Genomic DNA, 21,453 nt, shown 5'->3' on the forward strand with positions numbered 1-21,453 from the left:
CACTCCAGCCTGGGCGACCAAAAAAAAAAAAAAAATTAGAAATCTCTGGAGTCAGATCTGGGTTACGGGCCTTGCTCTGCCTTTTATCAACTATGTGGCAAGTGACTGACCTCTACAAACCTCAGATTTGTGATCTGAGATTAATCACTGTTTAATTGAGAAACGAGCTGAGTGCTAGGACCTAGGAAGTGTTCCACAAGTGACAGTGATGGTTATTGCTGAGTTTTGAATGGAGGAGCTACCTTAGAATCAGGAGACCTGCACCCCAGTTCCCATTCTGCCCTACCTCCCTGTGTCACCCTAGGCAGGCCACATTTCCTTCCTATTCTCAGGGGCCTGAAGCAGGTGCCCTCTTAGGGCCCCACAGCCTGATGTGCTGTAGGGCCTGAGAAGCGGCGTCGTGGAGGACGAGACGTGTGAGGGCAGGAAAGAGTGCTGTGTGTCCAGCAGAGGGCCCTGCCCGGCCCATGGCCGGAGGCTGGGAGGGAGGGCAGGCAAGTGATGCCAGACGCCTGACTGGAGGCGGATCCAGCCGGCCAGCTGCCTCTCTGGAGCCCAGCTCTTGGGCCCCTGCACTCACCTGCTCTTCCTGGGGTGGCTGCCTCCTGCTCATTCAGCCATGCGGTGGCTGTGGCCCCTGGCTGTCTCTCTTGCTGTGATTTTGGCTGTGGGGCTAAGCAGGGTCTCTGGGGGTGCCCCCCTGCACCTGGGAAGGCACAGAGCCGAGACCCAGGAGCAGCAGAACCGATCCAAGAGGGGCACCGAGGATGAGGAGGCCAAGGGAGTGCAGCAGTATGTGCCTGAGGAGTGGGCGGAGTACCCCTGGCCCATTCACCCTGCTGGACTACAGCCCACCAAGCCCTTGGTGGCCACCAGCCCTAACCCCGACAAGGATGGGGGCACCCCAGGCAGCGGGCAGGAGCTGAGGGGTAATCTGACGGCACCGGGGCAGAGGCTGCAGATCCAGAACCCCCTGTATCCGGTGACCGAGAGCTCCTACAGTGCCTATGCTATCATGCTCCTGGCGCTGGTGGTGTTTGCGGTGGGCATCGTGGGCAACCTGTCAGTCATGTGCATCGTGTGGCACAGCTACTACCTGAAGAGCGCCTGGAACTCTATCCTTGCCAGCTTGGCCCTCTGGGATTTTCTGGTCCTCTTTTTCTGCCTCCCTATTGTCATCTTCAACGAGATCACCAAGCAGAGGCTACTGGGTGACGTTTCTTGTCGGGCTGTGCCCTTCATGGAGGTGAGTGTGTGTTCTGTCTGAGCTCAGCTGGGAGGCTGCAATCCAGGGAAGGGGTTCAAAGTCTCCATCAGGTCCTTGGAAGTGGTATTTGTGGGTGTGCAAAACCTGAGTCTTGGAGCTCTGGCTTGCTTCTCCTCTACCTTGGAGAAGGAGACAAATATGGTATTGGTTTCTGGTTGCTCTCAAGAGAAGTAGGCAGGCCAGGGGGACAGGTGGGTGTGTGGGGCCCCTGGGTTCTAGCCCCAGCCTGATCTCCTGCTTCAGGAGCAACCTCAAGGCAGGTCTTTCCCACTTTCTCCAGACCCTAAGCTGCCCTCTCCCTTCCTCAGCCCTTCTGCCCTGTCCCACCCAAGATCCCTCTGTCCTTTGTTGCAGTTCCTCTTCTTCCCTCTGTACCCCTACGGCTGTCCTGCTGCCACAGCTCCCTTCGCTGCTCCTTCCTCTCCTGCCTCCTGAGGGAGTGCCTGAAGGGAGAACCCAGTTTCCTTCACACCCCTCTGGATCAAGTCAGCATCCCCTCCATGAGAATACAAGCACCAGAAGCAAAAGACTGCTCTGTTCTTTCCTCCCTGCTGGGATTCTCATTGTTATCATTGTCATCTCCACCAGCAACTTCCTAGATCCTCTCTGAAAGGGAATACCTGGTTCTGGGCACTGGAGCTAATGGGGGGCTTTAGTCTCAGCTCTACCACTGACATACTGGGCATCACTGGGCGTCACTGGGCAGGTTGGGAGACCAAGTCTCCCAACCAGGGCGGGTAGACCAGATGGTCCTTCCAGCTGGCCTGTTCTACACTTCTAAAGTGTACTGCTATACCCTCACTTCTGGGAATGTCTACGATAAGTCCATGGGTGTCAAAGGATATGTAGAGCATAGAGAGACAACTCAAAACACTGAAGAAATATACCGATGTGTGCATTTATGCAAAACACAGCAAGGCCACCCTCTCTTTATAAGACAAAATAAGCAGTCTTTCAAATTTTGGCAGCATGGAGTGTAATGGAGTGACTGTGGCCTCCCTGTGAAGCTGCTGGGAGGAGGGAGACAACACCCTTTTTCTTTTTTTTTGAGACAGAGTCTCACTCTGTCACCCACAACACCCTTTTTCTTTATTTGAGACGGAGTCTCATTCTGTCACCCAGGGTGGAATGCCGTGGTGTAATCTCAGCTCATTGCAACCTCTGCCTCCCAGGTTCAAACAGTCCTCCTACCTCAGCCTCCCAAGTAGCTGGTACCACAGGCGGGCGGTACCATGCATGGCTAATTTTTGTAGTTTTGGTAGAGACAGGGTTTCACCATGTTGCCCAGGCTGGTCTCCAAATGCTGAGCTCAAGCAATCTACCTGCCTTGGTCTCCCAAAGTACTGGAATTACAGGCGGAGCCACCGCGCCTGGCAACACCCTTTTATAGGGAGGATCTCAGGATGGCGCTGAGGAGGGAGCAGGAAAAGGCAGCTTGAAATAAAACTTGAGATATTTTTGAGATGTAAAATAGAAGGACAGGGCTGGGCACGGTGGCTCACGCCTGTAATCCCAGCACTTTGGGAGGCCAAGGTGGATGGATCATGAGGTCAGGAGATCGAGACCATCCTGGCCAACATGGTGAAACCCCGTCTCTACTAAAAGCACAAAAATAGCTGGGCATGGTGGCACACGCCTGTAATCCCAGCTACTCGGGAGGCTGAGGCAGGAGAATCACTTGAATCCAGGAGGCGGAGGTTGCAGTGAGCCAAGATTGCGCCGCTGCACTCCAGCCTGGCAACAGAGTGAGACTCTCAAAAAAAAAAAAAAAAAAAAAAAAAAAAAAGGAGAGAATGGCGGCGTTTCTACCCAAGCTTGAAGGCTGTGCCTCCACAGGCCCAGGCTTCCCTGCCAAGAGAGGGGGTTGGGGTTCTCACAAAGGACACTTGGTGACCGTGCTAAAAGCCGGGGATTGTGTTCCCCCATCCAGAAGAGAGAAGAATTTGGACAGGACGGGGATCTGAGCACAATCTCTGAGTGTGGCCGAGCAGCGTCTGACGGTGCGGGAGGGTCCCCTCTTCCTTCCTGCTCTTTGGCACTCTCCTCCCCTGCCGCTCGGGCTGCTTCCTCTTGGCTCACAGGGTGGTTTTCCATGCGCTTGATGAATAGTGTGTGGGCATGGTGGGCACAGGCTGCTCGGAGGGGGGCCACTTCCCCACACAGCCAGGCCCTGGGCTTCTCTGGACAGGGCCAGGAGCAGGACTCTGTGTGTGTGTGTGTGTGTGTGTGTGTGTGTGTGTGTGTGTGTGTGTGTGTGTGTGTGTTCGCGTGCACGCGCACGTAAGCCATGTTCCCCAAGACCATTCATCCCATATGTGCACATAATGGGGTGTGGGCAGTGGAAGGACCTGCAAAGATCCAGAACTTCTATGTCTTCATCTTGGTTCTTCCTTGGAGATGATTTTCCAAAGTCTGTCAGAGAGCAGCAGGGTCTGTGGGAGCCAGGCCATTCATCCCCCAGCCTGAGACGCAAAGAACAAGGGGGAAGGAGGCAGATGTGTGTGTAAACCTCAGCCCCACCATTCATCAGCAGTGTAGTCCTGGGCAAGTCACTCTTCCTGCCTGAGCCTGAGCTTTTTCAGCTGTAAGGTGGTTGATTGGGAATGTGATATGTAAAGTTCCTGACCCATAGGAAAAGCTCATTAAATGGAGTTGTTACCATTATTATAATTCATTCCCTCCCTCCCTCCCTCCCTCCCTCCCTCCCTCCCTCCTTCCTTCCTTCCTTCCTTCCTTCCTTCCTTCCTTCCTTCCTTCCTTCTTTCCACAGGGTTTCGCTCTGTCACCCGGGCTGGAGTGCAGTGATGTGATCTTGGCTCACTGCAGCTTCAGCCTTCTAGGCTCAAGCCATCCTCCTAACCTCAGCCTCCCAAGTAGTTGGGACCACAGGTGTGCCTCACCAGGACGGGCTATTTTTTTGTATTTTTAGTAGAGACTGGGTTCCATCATGTTGCCCAGGCTGGCCTCGAACTCCTGGGCTCGAGTGATCTGCCTGCCTCGACCTCTCAAAGTGCTGGGATTATAGGTGTGAGCCACCGTGCCCGGCCCATTATTATAATTTCTATGCTTATCACTCAATTCATTGTCTAACTGAGCCAGAAGCCAGGTATCCTTCCTTGTCTCCATAGGTTTTGACCAAGTGCTTCTCTCTTCCCTCACATCCTGCCCACAGGTCTCCTCTCTGGGAGTCACCACTTTCAGCCTCTGTGCCCTGGGCATTGACCGCTTCCACGTGGCCACCAGCACCCTGCCCAAGGTGAGGCCCATCGAGCGGTGCCAATCTATCCTGGCCAAGCTGGCTGTCATCTGGGTGGGCTCCATGACGCTGGCCGTGCCTGAGCTCCTGCTGTGGCAGCTGGCACAGGAGCCTGCCCCCACCATGGGCACCCTGGACTCATGCATCATGAAACCCTCAGCCAGCCTGCCCGAGTCCCTGTACTCACTGGTGATGACCTACCAGAACGCCCGCATGTGGTGGTACTTTGGCTGCTACTTCTGCCTGCCCATCCTCTTCACGGTCACCTGCCAGCTGGTGACGTGGCGGGTGCGAGGCCCTCCGGGGAGGAAGTCGGAGTGCAGGGCCAGCAAGCATGAGCAGTGTGAGAGCCAGCTCAACAGCACCGTGGTGGGCCTGACCGTGGTCTACGCCTTCTGCACCCTCCCAGAGAATGTCTGCAACATTGTGGTGGCCTACCTGTCCACCGAGCTGACCCGCCAGACCCTGGACCTCCTGGGCCTCATCAACCAGTTCTCTGCCTTCTTCAAGGGCGCCATCACCCCGGTGCTGCTCCTATGCATCTGCAGGCCGCTGGGCCGGGCCTTCCTGGACTGCTGCTGCTGCTGCTGCTGTGAGGAGTGTGGCGGGGCTTCGGAGGCCTCGGCCGCCAGTGGCTCGGACAACAAGCTCAAGACCGAGGTGTCCTCTTCCATCTACTTCCACAAGCCCAGGGAGTCACCCCCGCTCCTGCCCCTGGGCACACCTTGCTGAGGCTCCAGCAGGGGTGGGGAGGGAGGGAGGGGCTGCCACCCCCGCCGGTGTCTGCTGTTCTTTCCCCATAGGTCTTGCTTTGCTGCCTGTTTTGCTGTCTAGAGATGGACTTGGTTCCTCTTGTCAAGGTTTGGGAATGTCAAAGCCCCCTCCCCACACAGGGCCTTTCCTGTCCCTTGTGGGGCCTTCCAACCCTGTCCTTTCCACTGGTGGGTGGTGATGCTTCTAGGTTCTTAGAACTGCCCAGAAACTCTGAGTCCCAGCAGCTGGGAGCCAGAACTTTGCCTGCCCTCCCTTGGTTACACTCTCTCTTCTTGCTCTCTGCCTTGTAACCTGACCATACTTTAGTTGTGCCCTTCCCAGGCATCATCTTCCAACCCCCAACCTGGGGCCCCATCTTGGAATGGGGGCTCCTTGGGGGCCAGCTCAATGTGGCTCACCACACTCTTCTTTTTCTTTTCTTTTCTTTTTTTTTTTTGAGACAGAATCTTGCTCTGTTGCCCAGGCTGGAGTACAGTGGCCTGATGTCAGCTCTCTGCAACCTCTGCCTCCTGGGTTCAAGCGATTCTCCTGCCTCAGCCTCCTGAGTAGCTGGGATTACAGGTGTGCACCACCACACCCGGCTGATATTTGTATTTGTAGAAGAGATGGGGTTTCATCATGTTGGCCAGGCTGGTGTTGAACTCCTGACCTCAAGTGATCTGCTTACCTTGGCCTCCCAAAATGCTGGGATTACAGGTGTGAGCCGCCGCGCCTGGCCTCAATACACTCTTCTCTGGACCGAATCTGTCCCAGCCCTGGATGCCTCCTCCTACTGGTGCCTTCTTTTCTTCCAGAGGATTTCTCTCTCCTTCCTCCTCCTTTCTTTGGGATCCCCTGGTTGCCTATCCCAACCTCCCTATTAGGTGCTTTCCCATAGGAGGCCCTTCTTGAGAAACAATAAACTAGGTACAACTACCCCTACACCCATCCACTTTCTTGTGCCACATTCTGGCAGGGCCCAGATGCACCTGGGCCTTCCTGGCCTGGCAATGCCTAGGGAAATTTCTGCTGACCTGGCCTGGCCTGTGGCTGATGTTCAGAACAGCCCTGTGGCCCTGGGAACTCCAAGGGTTTTATGACTTTTGAGGGACAGAGAGGATGGAGGGCTCGGGGAGCCGGGGGACCTAAGTCCTCATCCTGGTCTAAACCCCGTGCTCCTTGGGAAGTCAAAAGCCTGGAAAATATCTCTTCTGGAGCCCTCGTCTCTGCTATGCCCTCTCTCCACAAAGCCCCCCTTGGAGGGAGGCCAGTGGTCTTTCCTCTGTGAGCCCCAGGACTTCCCAACCTTTGTCACTCTGAGAGCTGCTCTTGTTCAGTTTCTTAGAATGGACTGTTTTGCCTGTAGACGGCCCAGCTGCCTGCCCCGGCCTGCCCCCGCCCAGCCCCCACTGCACCACCCTTCCCGCCAGAGCTCCCACTGCCCCCGGCAGCCCCTTCATGCAGCTCCTCCTGTGGGGTCTTGCCCTTGAAGTCCCACTTCCCCCAGCCCCACGTCTGGGCCCTTCCAGAGGGCACCATTAGCCTTGTGGGTCCCTGGGAAGCTGGCACAGCATCAACCAGAAGTGATGCCTCAGCCAGGCTACCAATCACTCCCTGCCTGGGAGCTCAGCTTTCCTCAGAACCGCTGCCCCTGTCTGAAGCTCTGTCCTGGGTCCCACCAGACTTCTGCCCACCAGGCCTACCTAGAACATCCACACGGGGCCTCAGGAAGGGTCCTGGGGGCCCAGGGACGGGCAGAGGCAGGGGTTCCGAGCACCCGGGGCTCCATTCTCCTCTGTCCACCCACCCACACTCCTTGGCCTCAGCCTGCCCTGTACCCAAGCTTCCCTCCCCCTCTCCTGGGGATCTTAACAGCCTTGTTCTCTCTCCCTGGCACCCACCCCCAGGGCGGGTGATGCCGCCAAGAGAGAGGGAGGCCGTTGCTAGGTGATGGCGCCGCCATGCGCACACCCTTTGTGCTGGGGAGTGACACCCACCCATTTCTCAGCAGACCTGTTGCCACGGTGACTGAAGCCCCCAGCTCTGTCTGTAGAAACTTCAGATGGCTGAGGGAGCAGGTTGGAGAGCGGACCAAAGGCAGGCCTGTCGCCCTGAGGCTCCTGGGGACCATTTCCTCCACATTTCCCCAACTCCTTCTCCCACCCGCTGCCAGGCCTGGAGGCACCACCAGCTTCCTAAGGGATGCAGGAAGGGGCCTGGTGAACTGAGGTGAAGTCCAGGGCAGGGGAGGCAGGCCCCTCAACATCCTGTTTAGGAGTCCTCCTCCACAAAGGGTGCCCTCCGCCTCTCCCTCCTGCTGGTTGGTCGACTCAGAGATGAAGGGGGAGAGATCGTGGCTCCGAGGCTCTGCCACTGCCACCTCCCAGGCCTGCCAACGTGAATGGCTTGCAGAATCAGTCAGCAGGCCAGCGGTCTTGGGAAAGAGCCACTGTCCCTGCAGCCTGGGCCAGCTGGGGGAACAATGTAGGGTTTGTTGCTTAGGGGTCCTAGGCTTGCGGGGGGGGGTTGGCACATGGTGGGCGGTGGACTTGAGCTGGGATGCTCTGAGATGCCACTAACATGCTCGCTCACCCAAGGGCAGACTTCAGACCAGCCCTCAGATCCTGATGCCAGGTTACGGGGGTTAGGGGAGCCTGAAATCCACTGCGTCTCCCTGCTCCACTTGGGAGTCACCTTCTCATCACTTATCCTGGAACCTGAGTGCAATTACTTAAACCCAGTCTCAGCTTCCTCATCTGCAAAATGGGAATAATCGTCCTTCACAGAGGAGTATGGTCATTTAATGAGACAAGATACATAAAGCACTTTGCATGGTGCCCCAAACCTTTTATTCCTTCCTCCCCTTTGGGAATTCAATTCTCCAGTGTGATGGAGCAGGCTTGGCCAGGGGATTCTTAAATGCATCCAGCTTTTGGCATCAAAGGGCCCCAAACATGACAAATTACCTATACTCATGGTCTGTTCCCTGTTCAACTTTAATAGGTTGTGTGTTTTTTGTTTTTTGTTTTTTTTTTTTTAAGAGTTGGGGGGGTCTTACTATGTTGCCCAGGCTGGCTTTGAACTCCTGGGCTCAAGCAGTCCTCCTGCCTCAGCCTCCTGAGTAGCTGGGACTACAGGTGTGTACCACCATACCTGGCTGAACACTTTTTTTTTTTGACAGGAGCTCACTCTGTCACTCAAGCTGAGTGCTGTGGTGTGATCACAGCTCATTGCAGCCTCTGCTTCCTGGGCTCACACAATTCTTCTGCCTCAGCTTCCTGAGTAGCTGGGACTACAGGTGTGCACTACCATGCCTGGCTAATTTTTGATTATTTGTAGGCATAGGGTCTCACTATTTTGTCCAGGCTGGTCTCAAACTCCCGGACTCAAGTGATTCTCCTACCTCGGGCTCCCAAAGTGCTGGGATTACAGGTATGAACCACTGCACCTGGCCCTTGAACAAATTCTTTAAGTCTTATTAGTACCTGCTGCATGCCGGCACTCTGGAAGGAGGATGCTCGCTTGCTTCCTGGTAACCAGCTCTCTTATCTCAAACCTCAGTCCTCACTGAGGATCACAGGATCTAGAAAGGCACCTCAGCCTGGAAACAGCCCCAGATGAGTGAGATTGCTGGTCCTCTCCCAGGATCCCAGGCCCAGGGCAAACCCAGACATGCTTACAGCCAGGAGGGCAGGGGACAGAACCCTGGCCCCCCTTCAACCTCCTTAGCCAGGAGGGCATGTCCCATTTTCCTTAGGAGTTGGGAGTTACCCTAGAATCACTTAGCTTCAGATGCCAAATTCCATCCACATTCTTTCCTCCAACTCTCCAGCAGTGGGGAACTGCCTCTCCAGGCAGGGCACTGCTCTGACAGGTCTGATGACTGCCTCCAGGAGGAAGCTCTGGGCACCAATGAAGGTGAGGGGCTGGGGGGCCTAGGACGAGGAGTCAAGATCCCCACTCCCAGGACTATGGGACATTTTGGCTCCTTTTGTGGGAGGGGTGAGAAGGGCTGTTCTGCAGGGGCCTGCTCCATTTTCCAGGGTGAAGGAGAGGCCGAGGGAGGTGGAGCAGGAGGAGGTGGGGCTTACTGTGAAACTGGGTCAAGATGGCCTCGGATTTGAGCAGGCAGGGCCACCAGGCTCTGAGGCAGCAGCTGTGAGCAGTGCAGAGGGAGGACCAGTCTGACGGTGAACGGTGAGGTAGGGGAACCGACTAGAATCAGGCAGAGGAGCGAGGGCAGGCCTCCTACCAGGAAACCCATAGCACTGGCACTAACTGAGAGGCAGCAACAGTGGTGACACTCCCCCAGGCTCTGTGGGCCCAGCCCTACCCCTGGAGCAGAGTTAACTGGTTCTGGGGTAGGAACTGGGGGCCAGAGGGACAGAGTTCTGGTTCTGGCTCAACCTTGGCTGCCGGTGAGATCCAGGGCCTGGGAAAGAGGGGCTGAGGCCTGAACTGGGCCTAAGGAGAGCGCAGCTCAGTTTGCACACAAAACAGCACCCAGCCCTGTCCCTTGCCACCTCTACCCAGCCCTGGGCAGTTCCCTCAACAGAGCTTTGCAGCCTCACGTGGCAGCTGCTGGCTCAAAGCTGGGACTACATGAAAGTCTGAAAAGAGAATGAGAAGGAGGTGGCGCAAGAGCCTGGACGCACGTGTGGGAGGCCGTTTTGTGCAGCGCCATTGTGCTCCCCGGGCGGGCACGTGCTCGCGCTCCATGGCTCTGTTGGTGCCCAGTGTGCAGGGGTGTGCTGGTGGCCCTGTGGGCCTCTCGGGCAACCCATGCCAACTGCGGAGAAGTAACCGGCACCATACACCCCCCCAACACAAAACTGGTCATTTATTTTTGTTGTTGTCATTGTTATTAGGAGGCAAAAAAATGTACAGTTACAAGAATCATATTCCAAACAGAGGTTAAATATGAGCTGAAAAGTGTAAAAAAGGAAGAGGAACATCACTTTACAAATCATTAAATTAAACAAATAAACAAACAGAACCCAAAGAACCAACCCCCCATGCTGAGTTCTCTCCTTGTGCAACTCTGCAAAATGAGAACAGAAAATGAAGTGGGCCGTGGAGGTGGGGGCCCTGGGGAGGGGCGGGAGCTGGGAGCCAGGAGCAGGCAGGAGGGGGCTGCTGGGGCATGGATGCTGGCTTTCTGCCCCGTGCACCTGGTAGTTTCTGGTACCTGGTTGTACCTGGTGGCTCTATCCAGGCTGGGGACCGAGGGGAGGGGCCCCCGGAGGCCCTTGCTAGCCTGTGGGGTTCAAGCACTGCCAGGACAAGCCAGACTGGGGGCGGTGGAAACACACGGGACAGGGGGGCGGCCACCAGTGCCCAGGCTGGTACCTGCCGCAGGTGCCAGTCTCCACCTCTCCTGATCTGAACTTGCCCCAAGTCCACCTGCGTCTCCCTCCTTTTCTCCAGACTGCCCCCTCCCAGATCCCAAAAGGGATGCCCTGCAGCATCAAATGGTTGATTTTAGTCTTTGCTTAAATTAAAAAATTAAAATATATATACATATATATACTGTACACACAGGACGATAACAGAGAGTGTTGAAAAGGGAGGTACAGGAGTGGGCCGCGGAAAAGCCAGGGGCGGGGGCTGTGGCCCAGGGTTGCTGGGAGGGAGGCAGGGATGGCTGATGGGACAAAGGCGGGGGGGGAAGGTGAGAAGTTAGGGGACCAGAATGGGGGGCAATGTATTTTACAATAAAAACAGGAGTTCAAACCTCAGCAGAACAGGACTCTGGGGTCCCCAGAGGGCCCTCCTCACACTGGGTGAGGAGGGGTGGGCTTAGGGGGACGACGGGGGTGGGCGGGGAGCTCGGCTTCAGGTTTAGATGACGACGGTCCCTGGTCTGAGGGAGAAGGGCTGGAGTCTCAGCTTCTCCGTGACTTTGAGTGTTGAATAAGCCACTGTAGGGTGATGTCTGAGAGGGGAAAAGAGAACAGCTTATAAGGCCTGCAAGTGCTGGCCATGCTGGGGCAGCAGAGGCCTAAGAAACTAAACCTAAGGGTATCAGAAGTCCAGAGGTGCCAGGAGGGGTGGCGCACACCTGGAGTCCCAGCTACGTGGGAAGCTCAGGTGGGAGGATTGCTTGAACCCAGGACTGGAGTTGGAGGCTTCAGTGAGCTATGATCACTCCACGGAACTCCAGCCTGGGTGACAGAGCGAGACACTTTCTCAAAAACAAACAAACAAACAAGAAGTCCAGAGCTGGCAAGCGCCACATGGCCCTGCACAAGTAGTAGCGGAATCCAGGTGCTGGGAAAGAGACAGAGCCACAGCATGTCAGAGCCAGCAGGGACCTGAGAATCACCGGGTCCAGCCCTGGAATCTTAGAAGTGAGGAGGTGAAGCCCAGAGCGGGGATCGATTTGCCAGAGATCACACAACCACTTGGGGACGAGCTGGGATAGTGCCCAGAATCTGGGCCGCCCGGCTGCCTTTTCTACCCAAGAGCCACAGGGCTTTGGACTTAAAGGAAAGTTGTGGAGCGAGAACCTTTGAGAGCCACTAAAACACCCAGAAATGCCTGTCCCCGCTCCTCCCCTTTCCCCAATCCTACGCACCAATGTTGTCCTTTTCTTTGCAGGAGATGGAGTAGCAGCAGATCTCTCGGTCCTGGATGGCAGATAGATTCCTGGGGGAAACCAGAGTAGAGTCCGCTGAGGCTACGCACGTCCAGGGGGCCTGGGACTAGGGCACAGCAGGGCCTTTTTCTTTTCTTTTCTTTTTTTTTTTTTGAGACGGAGTCTGGCTCTGTTGCCCAGGCTGGAGTGCAGTGGCTGGATCTCAGCTCACTGCAAGTTCCGCCTCCTGGGTTTACGCCATTCTCCTGCCTCAGCCTCCCGTGTAGCTGGGACTACAGGCGCCTGCCACCTCGCCCGGCTAATTTTTTTTATTTTTTAGTAGAGACGGGGTTTCACCGGGTTAGCCAGGGATGGTCTCGATCTCCTGGCCTCGTGATCCGCCCGTCTCGGCCTCCCAAAGTGCTGGGATTACAGGCTTGAGCCACCGCGCCCGGCAGCAGGGCCTTTTTCTTAAGAGGCTACCATGGGGAGGGTGAGGTGCCTGAAAAGGTGAGCTCTGCTGCCACCGTGTGGCTAACGCTAAGAACAGCAGCAAGCCTAGGCTGTTGGTCTGGTGGTTGGGGAATTGGGAGAGCAGAAAGTAACATAGCAACTCACATTTTCTCAATCAGCTCCTTCTCATCCAGTGCTCCCGGAAGGTCTCGCTTGTTACCCAGGACTAAGACCTATGGAGAAGCGAGGGTGAGGATGAGGTCTAGGGCAGCCGTGCCCAGGCTGTCTGGGTGGTGAGCTGGCCTCCTGGGTCCCGTTTCCTCTCTACACCCCTACTATGCCCGGCTTTTACCTGCCCCCAGTGACTTCCCAGCCGAGCTCCCTCCCCATCCCGCTCCCACAGGTCTGCTGACCGGGATGCCCTGCAGCTGGGGTTTGTCCAGTAGGTTGTGGAGCTCGTTCTTAGAGGCCTCAATCTTCTCCTGGTCAGCAGCATCCACCATGTACCTGGGGAAAGGGGCAGGGTGGGGACAAGCATGTTGACACCGCAGGCTGGGGTGGTGCAAGGAAGAGAAGGAGCTGCTGCTTGGAGGCAAAAGCATCTGTTGCAGCTTGGTCACTTCAGGATCCATGGGCTACCTGGCCTGGCTCAAGGCAGGTGCTCTGCGGATGTTTTCTGAGTCTATGGGAGTGAATAGCTGCGGGGACTCCTGGGGCCTGCCAATAGCTTCCAAGTGCTACTCTGGGGAAGCCATCACTCGTGGAAAAGCAAGGGCCCTTTGGGATTAGCTGTAAGACCCTCTCAAAGTGACCCACTTATGTTTTCATGGAAAGACTAAATAAGGTTAGAGTGAAAAAAGCAAAGGAAACCTTAGAAGATTTCTTTTAGCAAGATACTTTTTGTTATCAGGTTAAAAAGCAACCTATTGTTTATTCTAAACGATCTATTGTTTGGGCATATATATATAAAATAAATTTTATTATTATTATTAATATCATTTTTGAGATGGAGTCTCGCTCTGTTGCCAGGCTGGAGTGCAGTGGTGCAATCTCAGCTCACTGCCACCTCCACCTGCCAGGTTCAAGCGATTCTCCTGCCTCAACCTCCCAAGTAGCTGGGACTACAGGCGCATGCCACCACGCATGGCTAATTTTTTCTATTTTCAGTAGAGGTGGGGTTTCACCGTGTTAGCCAGAAGGGCCTCGATCTCCTGACCTTGTGATCCACCCGTGCTGGGCTCCCAAAGTGCTGGGATTACAGGTGTGAGCCACCGCACCCGGCCTATTAGTTTTTGAGACAGGGTCTCACTCTGTCACCCAGGGTGGAGTGCAGTGGTGCAATTACATCTCATTGCAGCCTCAGCTTCCCGGACTCAAGAGATCTTCCCGCCTCAGTCGTCTGAGTAGGTGGGACTACAGGTGCATGCCACCAGGCTCAGCTAATTTTTGTACTTTTGTAGAGATACAGTTGTGCCATGTTACCCAGGTTGGTTTTGAACTTCTGATCTCAAGTGATCCGCCTGCCTTGGCCTCCCACTGTGCCCTGCCATTTTTCAATGTTTAAAATTTATTTTATTTTATTTTTTAGAGACAGGATCTTGCTATGTTGTCTAGGCTGGCCTTAAACTCCTGGGCTCAAGCAATCTTCCTGCCTCAGCCTCCCAAGTAGCTGGGATTACAGGTGTGTGGCACCATGCTCAGCCAAAAAAAATTATTATTATTATTATTATTATTATTTTGAGATGGAGTCTGGCTCTGTCGCCCGGGCTGGAGTGCAGTGGCCGGATCTCAGCTCACTGCAAGCTCCGCCTCCTGGGTTTACGCCATTCTCCTGCCTCAGCCTCCTGAGTAGCTGGGACTACAGGCGCCCACCACCTCGCCCGGCTAGTTTTTTGTATTTTTTAGTAGAGACGGGGTTTCACCGTATTAGCCAGGATGGTCTCGATCTTCTGACCTCGTGATCCTCCCGTCTCGGCCTCCCAAAGTGCTGGGATTACAGGCTTGAGCCACCGCGCCCGGCCAAAAACATTATTTTTAAAAAGCAAGAGAGGGCTGGGCGCAGTGGCTCATGCATGTAATTTGGGAGGCCGAGACGGGCAGATCACCTGAGGTCAGGAGTTCGAGACCAGCCTAACCAACATGGAGAAACCCTGTCTCTACGAAAAATACATTAGCCAGGCGTGGTGGAGGATGCCTGTAATCCCAGCTACTCAGGAGGCTGAGGTGGGAGAGTTGCTTGAACCTGGGAGGCAGGAGGTTGTGGTAAGCCAAGATCACGTCATTGCACTCCAGCCTGGGCAACAAGAGCAAAACTCCATCTCAAAAAAAAAAAAAAAAGGAATCATTTAAACCACACAAAATTCAAGACAGTGGTGACTTGGGGTTGAGGGGAGGGAGACAGTTAATGAAGAGAACGCAGGTGCATCTAGCTGGTTGATAGTCTATAGTCTGTTTCTTAGATTGGGTAGTGAGCGCTCAGGGCATTTATCCAATAAAAAACGAGCAGCATGCAAAATAAAGGCAGGCCATGGACCGACACTGTGTCATGAACTAAGGATTAGGTCTAATACAACCCTGCGCCTCTGAGGTCCTCGAAGGTAGCAGGGCTAGGGGAGCTGGGTAAGGCTGGAGTCTGGGGATGCCTCCCGTGTACTTACACGATGGCGCTCACTCCTCGGCAGTAGCGCTCCCACATGCTGCGGAAACGCGGCTGTCCCCCAATGTCCCAGAGCTGAGCAAGAAGAGGGTGAGATAGCCTCAGTAGTGGGCAGGCTACCAAAACGGTCTCAAATGCCCCCTCCTACTCTGCCCTACTCTCCTCTGCCTCCCCGGCTTTCTCTCCAGTTCTCCCCCTTCTCCACTCCCCTCTCCGTCTACCTTAGAAGTCTCCTACTGTCTTTTCCCAGCTCCTCAACAGGGGGACCCTGGCCTCTGCCCCATTTGAGCTGGCTCCTCCCAGGGGCCTCCGTTGCCCTCCCCAACACACACACACACAGTCCTCTGCACCCCCAAACTTCCGAGCCCTCACCTTGATAGTTACATTCCCTTTGGTGATTTTGCGCATGTTGAAACCCACGGTGGGGATCATGTCCTCGTTGAACTGTCCTGACTGGAAAGAAGACTCAGAATGGGAAACGGTGCAAAAATCGACATGTCCCAGCCACAGACCAAGAGGCTGCAAGAACCATGCAGAGGCCAGGCCAGAGCTTCCTAGGCTTCCCACTGTGGGGTACTCTTGCATGTCCCATGCTTTTAGGCAGGATGGGCTATCACCAACCTATGTGTCCCGCCTACACTCGGGGATGCCCTGTGAAGAGACCCACTTTTATCAGACAGTCTCAATCTCTCTGCCTAGACTAGGGGAAAATTCTTCCTCAAGTCTAACCTACATCTCTCTGTAGTAACTGAAGCTACTTTCTCTCCAGTGGAGAGGAAGAAGAAATTACCTCCCAGGAAGAGAACTTGAGGCAAGTCGTGTTCTAACAGTTAAGGAGGATCTCAAGAAAGCAGACGCATTTTCCAACTAAAAAGTCAAACTTTTTGGTGCAGAGTATATTGGTCTTCCTGAAAATGCAGTGCACGCCAAGCAGTTTCGGGATTATCCATGGTTTGGTTTATTTGTACTGTACTCCAATTATTGGGAAGGATACCCACACTCTATATTGTCTGCATACTGATGTATGTGTCTCCTCACTAGAAGGAACACTTCCTGGGAGAGGACCCAGGTTTATAGTAACACCATTAGTAAATGTTTGCTGAATACTGGGGGGTTGACTGTAATTCCATTTTCCAAAATCCATTCTGTATTGTCTCTAAGATTTCTGGATTCTTCTAAACCACCTGCAGGCTTCAAATAAGGCCAGACCCAACTCCCTCTCAGGTCATATCTCCATGTTCACGGGTAGGACACTTCTGCTTATCCCCTGGAAGCAGGCTGAAGAGATGGGGCTCAGCCGGGCGTGGTGGCTCACACCTGTAATCCCAGCACTTTGGGAGACTGAGGGAGCGGATCACGAAGTCAGGAGTTCGAGACCAGCATGGCCAACATGGTGAAACCCCGTCTCTACTAAAAATACAAAAAATTAGCTGGGCGTGGTGGCACGTGCCTGTAATCCCAGCTACCTGGGAGGCTGAGGTGGGAGAATCACTTGAACCCAAGAGGCAGAGGTTGCAGTGAGCTGAACATGCCATTGCACTCTAGCCTGGGTGACAGAGCAAGACTTTGGCTCAAGAAAAAAAAAAAAAAAAGAGATGGGGCTCACTCAACTTTGAATCTGAGGGTGATAGCCCTGTTCCTTTTTTTTTTTTGAGACAGTCTCACTCTATCGCCCAGGCTGGAGTGCAACGATGCAATCTCAGCTCACTGCAGCCTCTGCCTTCTGGGCTCAAGCGAGTCTCCTGCCTCAGCCTCCCCGGTAGCTGAGACCACAGGCATGTACCACTACACTCAGCTAATTTTTGTATTTTTAGTAGAGACAGGGTTTCACCACATTGGCCAGGATAGTCTTGAACTCCTGACCTCAAGTGACCCGCCTACCTGGGCCTCACAAAGTGCTGGGATTACAGGGGTGAGCCACAGTGCCCAGCCAAGCCCTGTTTATTTACCATGCCTTTTTCTCCCACCAGCTGGCAGGAATAATTTGCCTTGGGTTACATAAAGAAATCAGGGGCCCTGACTATTAGCCAAGATGTAGATGATTGGCTCTTATTTCATGCCTCCAAGTCCACATGAAGACCCCTGATTAGAGTGCTTCGATTCCTCCCCTACCCCCTCTTTTTTTTTTTTGAGACGGAGTCTCACTCTCTTGCCCAGGCAGGAGTGCAGTGGCGGATCTCGGCTCACCATAGCCTCTGCCTCCTGGGTTCAAGCGGTCCTGCCTCAGCCTCCTGAGCAGCTGCAACTACAGGCACGCACCACCATGCCTGGCTAATTTTTTTTTTTTTTTTTTTGTATTTTTAGTAGATACAGGGTTTCACCATGTTGGCCAGGATGGTCTCGATCGATCTCCTGACCTCATGATCTGCCCGCCTCGGCCTCCCACAGTGCTGGGATTATAGGCGTGAGCCACTGCGCCCGGCCCGATTCCCTTTTATCTGCAGGAACCACCCATTCGTCAGGGCCCTAGGATGATGTAAGAACAGAGTACCCAGGACTGACACCCAATGACAAGGTCCAGCAGCGGTTTCCAACCTGAGGCCCACAGTTGGGCTTCAGAGATCCCCTGAACCCCCTGAAATTGTACACAATCTGTGTGTGTGTGTGTGCAAAGTTTTGTTTGTATGTACATTTTTCTGGAGAAAGGGTCTTTAACTCCTCTCAGATATCAAAAAGGTCTGAAAGCCCCAAAGGTAGAAATCACTGAGGAAGAGGAAATGGCTTCTTCTGGCTAAGCAGGGAGAATTAAGTGTGCTGAAATTACCCAAACCCCAGCAGCACGCTGCAGTCTACCCCATCCCTATCCACAGAGTCTGAGGAAGGAGGCCCAGTTCTTGTTTATCTCTCATCCCAGGGGTGCTTGGATAAGAAACTTGAACTTCTCTGGACCTCAGGGTTTCTGAATGTAAAATTGGGGAGAAGGGTTTCGGTCTCTTAGGAACTGTAAATAAGACTCACAACATGCTTGGAAATGGTTTCTATATAGCATGGAAAACCATCACTGCCAAGGTTACCAAGTAAATGAGAAGCCCAGCCTGGCAGAATGTGACCTTGGCAGAGGGGGATGCTAGGAGGGCCTTCAAGGAGCCAGGCTCCCCAGCACCAATAGGTCCTGTTCAGCTGTGAACTGGAGATAAGGTGGAATCAGATTATGACTTAATTTCGCTGCGAATGCCTCCCTGTCTCACAGCTCTTTATTTAAGGTTGGAAGTAACCTGAAGTCATGCAGCCCAACCCCTTGTCTCAGACTTCAATCCCTTCTGCCCCATCCCCTCTTGGGTCAGTTTCAACTATCAGAAAGTTATTTATATTGAGTTAAAAATCCGGCTGGACATGGTGGCTCATACCTGTAATCCCAGCACTTTGGGATGCTGAGGCGGGCAGATCACCTGAGGTCAGGAGTTTGAGACCAGCCTGGCCAACATGACAAAACCCTGTCTCTACTAAAAATACAAAAATTAGCCGGGCGTGGTGGTGTATGCCTGTAATCCCAGCTACTTGGGAGACTGAGGCAGGAGAATTGCTTGAGCCTGGGAGGCGGAGGTTGCAGTGAGCCGAGTTTGCACCACTGTACTCCCAGCCTGGGCGATAGAGTGAGACTCTGTCTCAAAAGAAAAAAAAGGAAAAAAATATCTATCATTCCTAGAATGTCCACCCATTGTTCCTAAGTCCCCTTGGGCACTCCAAGATTAGTTATTCCATAGGACAGTCTTTGACACTTTTGAACATTTGAAAATGTGTTTCCTAGGGCAAAACACCTCCCACTTTTCTAGCATCACAACTTTTTCAGAACTCAAAGGATGTTTTAGGTTGTTTGTTTTCGGCCTCCCAAATTACTACTGGGATTACAGGCATAAGTCACCACGCCTGGCCGATGTTTTAGGTTCTTAGAAGCATTGTATATAATTTATTTCCAGCTCATATTAACCTGCTGAGCAGCTAGACACACTAAACTCAATTTCTATTTACAGCTAGACCTCATAGGGTGAGTAGAAAAAACCCAATGCCAAAAGATCTGAGACAAACAGAGGCCAAATGAACAGGCAAAGGTAATTCAGAAATCCAGTGGTAGGCATGGGAACAGAGCCCAGGGGTCCCAACTCTTCGTTTCTTACTGGAAGACACTCAACTGCGATTATACACGGGGTGGGCAGAAATGCCAGTGTGGTAGCCCCAGAGGAGCTGAAAATGCTGGAGTGACCAGGACACTGGCATTCCAACTGCAGCCCACACTGGGTGGTTTTCCTTGGGAAGCCTCTTTAAAGAAGGGAATTTAGCTTGCCTGCTCTTTTAGATGTGCCAGCGGAAGTGGCAAATTTAAGATAAAAAAGGGGACCATGTGTGCTGGAGATGGGGGACTTTTCCCGTACATCACAGAAACTCTCGACCCTGGCATGGGAATTTGGGACTCTTGGGTTCTGTTTCTGGTCTGCTATAGTCTCCAACTCTCTGGATACGATGCTGGTCTAGAGGGGGCCCTCCTGTCAAAGGCTCAACTGCAGACCCAGAAACCGAACCCACCTGGGTACCTGTAGATCCCTGTCCCAGAGCACAGCTGTAGTAACACCCTGGAGAATGAGGAGATACCTAGGCCCAGCTGCATTTCTCACACTTAAGCGCCTAGAAGCGAAGCCACCTAGGCCTGCAGAGTCAGGTCAGAGTCCAGGTGTTGTGTGCCTGCTCTGGGAATCCAAGAGCCTAAGTCAATGCCAACTTTAACCAGAGGGTCTCTGACCCCAAGGGCAGAGCCTAGGCAGACAGAGGCCAGGGGCGTTAGCTCCGAAAATTACTGTGCCAAAACCACAGCATTGGCCTGAAGATCTTGCCCTGTCAGATCAGGAGACAGGAGACAGGAGACACTGGGTTGAGGAAGGGCAGAGGTCATTTGCAGAGCATGTTTGGGAAAGGAAGCCAGTGTTCAATCGTGTAACCACGGGGTGCCCACCCCTTGAGCCTTCCATCTGCCTTCATGCCTCAGGTCCAATGAAGTGACATCCCCTGCCTTCTGGGATGCTGAGAACTGTCGGGGAGGCCCATCTTCTGCAAGGCAGGGCAACAACATGACAGGTGGAGGTACCTAGGCTGGCTGGACACATTCCTCTGCTGACCTATCTCATCAGCATCTTTGGTCACTATCTGGCCAACTCACAGTTGTTGGAAACCTCAGCTTTGGGACTGGGGCCAGGTCCCTGGACAACCCCAGTCCCTGTCCCACACTTCCTCGACCCACAAGCCCTGTCTAGCCTAGCTCTGACAGGCAGGCCGCAGCCATTACTGCAGCCTCAGCTCACACCCATGGAGCTCATCTTCCCCTTTTTTGAGAGAGATTTTAACTCCTTCCCCACCACTCCCCTGGCACTGAAAGACTCTTAAAATCACCCACTTCAGTGTTGACTACCCAAAGCCCTTAGAGCCACTCTCCCAAGGCCCCAGCGGGCAGTGCCCCTGCACCTCATCCTCTCTTGTCGAGAGCACCTCCTCCTGCAACTTCTGAGCCAGACAGAGTCTCCAAACTCCGGTTACCATGCCATCCTCCCTGGACCCCCCGGGTAGACACTGCGGGTCGGGGAGAGGTTGGGGAGGAGTCTGGGCTTGAGCCAAGGGCCTCAGCTGAGTCCTCTACTCCCGGGGGATACCTCCCCTCCCCCTCAATAGGGCCGGGGCTTCCTCTTCCGGCAAGGAGGGGTTAAGCCCTCTGGGTGGGGCTGGGCTTGCTCAGACCCCCGCCCCAAGCCTCTCGGCCGTCCCGTCCCGTGACCCTCTACCCGCGGGACAGGAAGGCCCGGGCACTTTCGCTCCGTCATGCCCCCTTGCGCGGGGGCCAGAGGGGGCCCGTCTCAGGCGGCAGCTGGTCCCTCCTGCCTTGAGAGCCCCTCGGTGCCGCCTGCCCCGTGGCACCGGCCCTGTCTGTTAGTCCCCCTTCCCCTGCCCCCAGCCGTGCAGTACCGGCCCGGGTGGGAGAGCGGGTCGCGTGCCGCTCCGGTCCCCCACGGCACGGGCCGTACTAGGCCCCAAGCACTCGGGGCCAGCTCCTCCCCCGCCCGGCGCCCGGCCGTGCCCGGCCATGCCAGGCGGCGACCCCGGCTCAGCAGGGCGCGGCGCGGGCGGGGACAGGCCCGACCCGCGGCCCGCTCCCGGGGACCCCGCACCCGACGCCCTCGTACCGCGATCACATTGACGAAGGTGGTCTTGCCCGAGTACTGAAGCCCGACCAGCGTGAGCTCCATCTCCTCCTTCCAGAATAGGGCCTTGAACCAGTCCAGCAGCTTGTTGAACAAAGCGATCATGGTCGCTGCCGCCGGCCCCGCCCGGTGTCGGGTCCCCGCCGCCCCTCGCTGCCCTCGCGCTGCGGCCCGGAGCGGCCCCTCCCGGGTACGGCCCGGGTCCCGCGGCTCGGTGCGGGCGGAGGCTCGAGCTCGGCGGCCGACAACTCGCTGCCCCGGAATCGGCTCGCCGATGGGTGTGGCTTCAGCGCCCTCCTCCTCCTCCTC

The 21,453-nt window shown here is 54.7% G+C and overlaps 2 protein-coding genes across 2 annotated transcripts; one reads left to right on the top strand and one right to left on the bottom strand.

The window, feature by feature from the left end:
• The first annotated feature begins 536 nt into the window (after positions 1 to 536).
• On the top strand, positions 537 to 10,285 carry GPR37L1 (G protein-coupled receptor 37 like 1). Its single transcript, XM_010378850.2, has 2 exons — positions 537 to 1,246; positions 4,440 to 10,285. The coding sequence occupies exons 1-2, from the start codon at positions 620 to 622 to the stop codon at positions 5,253 to 5,255; spliced, it is 1,443 nt and encodes a 480-aa protein (XP_010377152.2). The 5' UTR covers positions 537 to 619; the 3' UTR covers positions 5,256 to 10,285.
• On the bottom strand, positions 10,097 to 21,424 carry ARL8A (ADP ribosylation factor like GTPase 8A). The gene is made up of 7 exons (XM_030930186.1): positions 21,127 to 21,424; positions 15,335 to 15,415; positions 14,964 to 15,037; positions 12,720 to 12,813; positions 12,472 to 12,539; positions 11,854 to 11,924; positions 10,097 to 11,211 (listed from the first exon to the last, which is right to left on the bottom strand). Exons 1-7 carry the CDS (start codon positions 21,247 to 21,249, stop codon positions 11,162 to 11,164), a joined length of 561 nt encoding a protein of 186 aa, XP_030786046.1. The 5' UTR covers positions 21,250 to 21,424; the 3' UTR covers positions 10,097 to 11,161.
• Between the last annotated feature and the right edge of the window lie 29 nt (positions 21,425 to 21,453).

Source organism: Rhinopithecus roxellana, chromosome 1 (assembly GCF_007565055.1).
Source record: "Rhinopithecus roxellana isolate Shanxi Qingling chromosome 1, ASM756505v1, whole genome shotgun sequence".
Lineage (NCBI taxonomy): Eukaryota > Metazoa > Chordata > Mammalia > Primates > Cercopithecidae > Rhinopithecus > Rhinopithecus roxellana.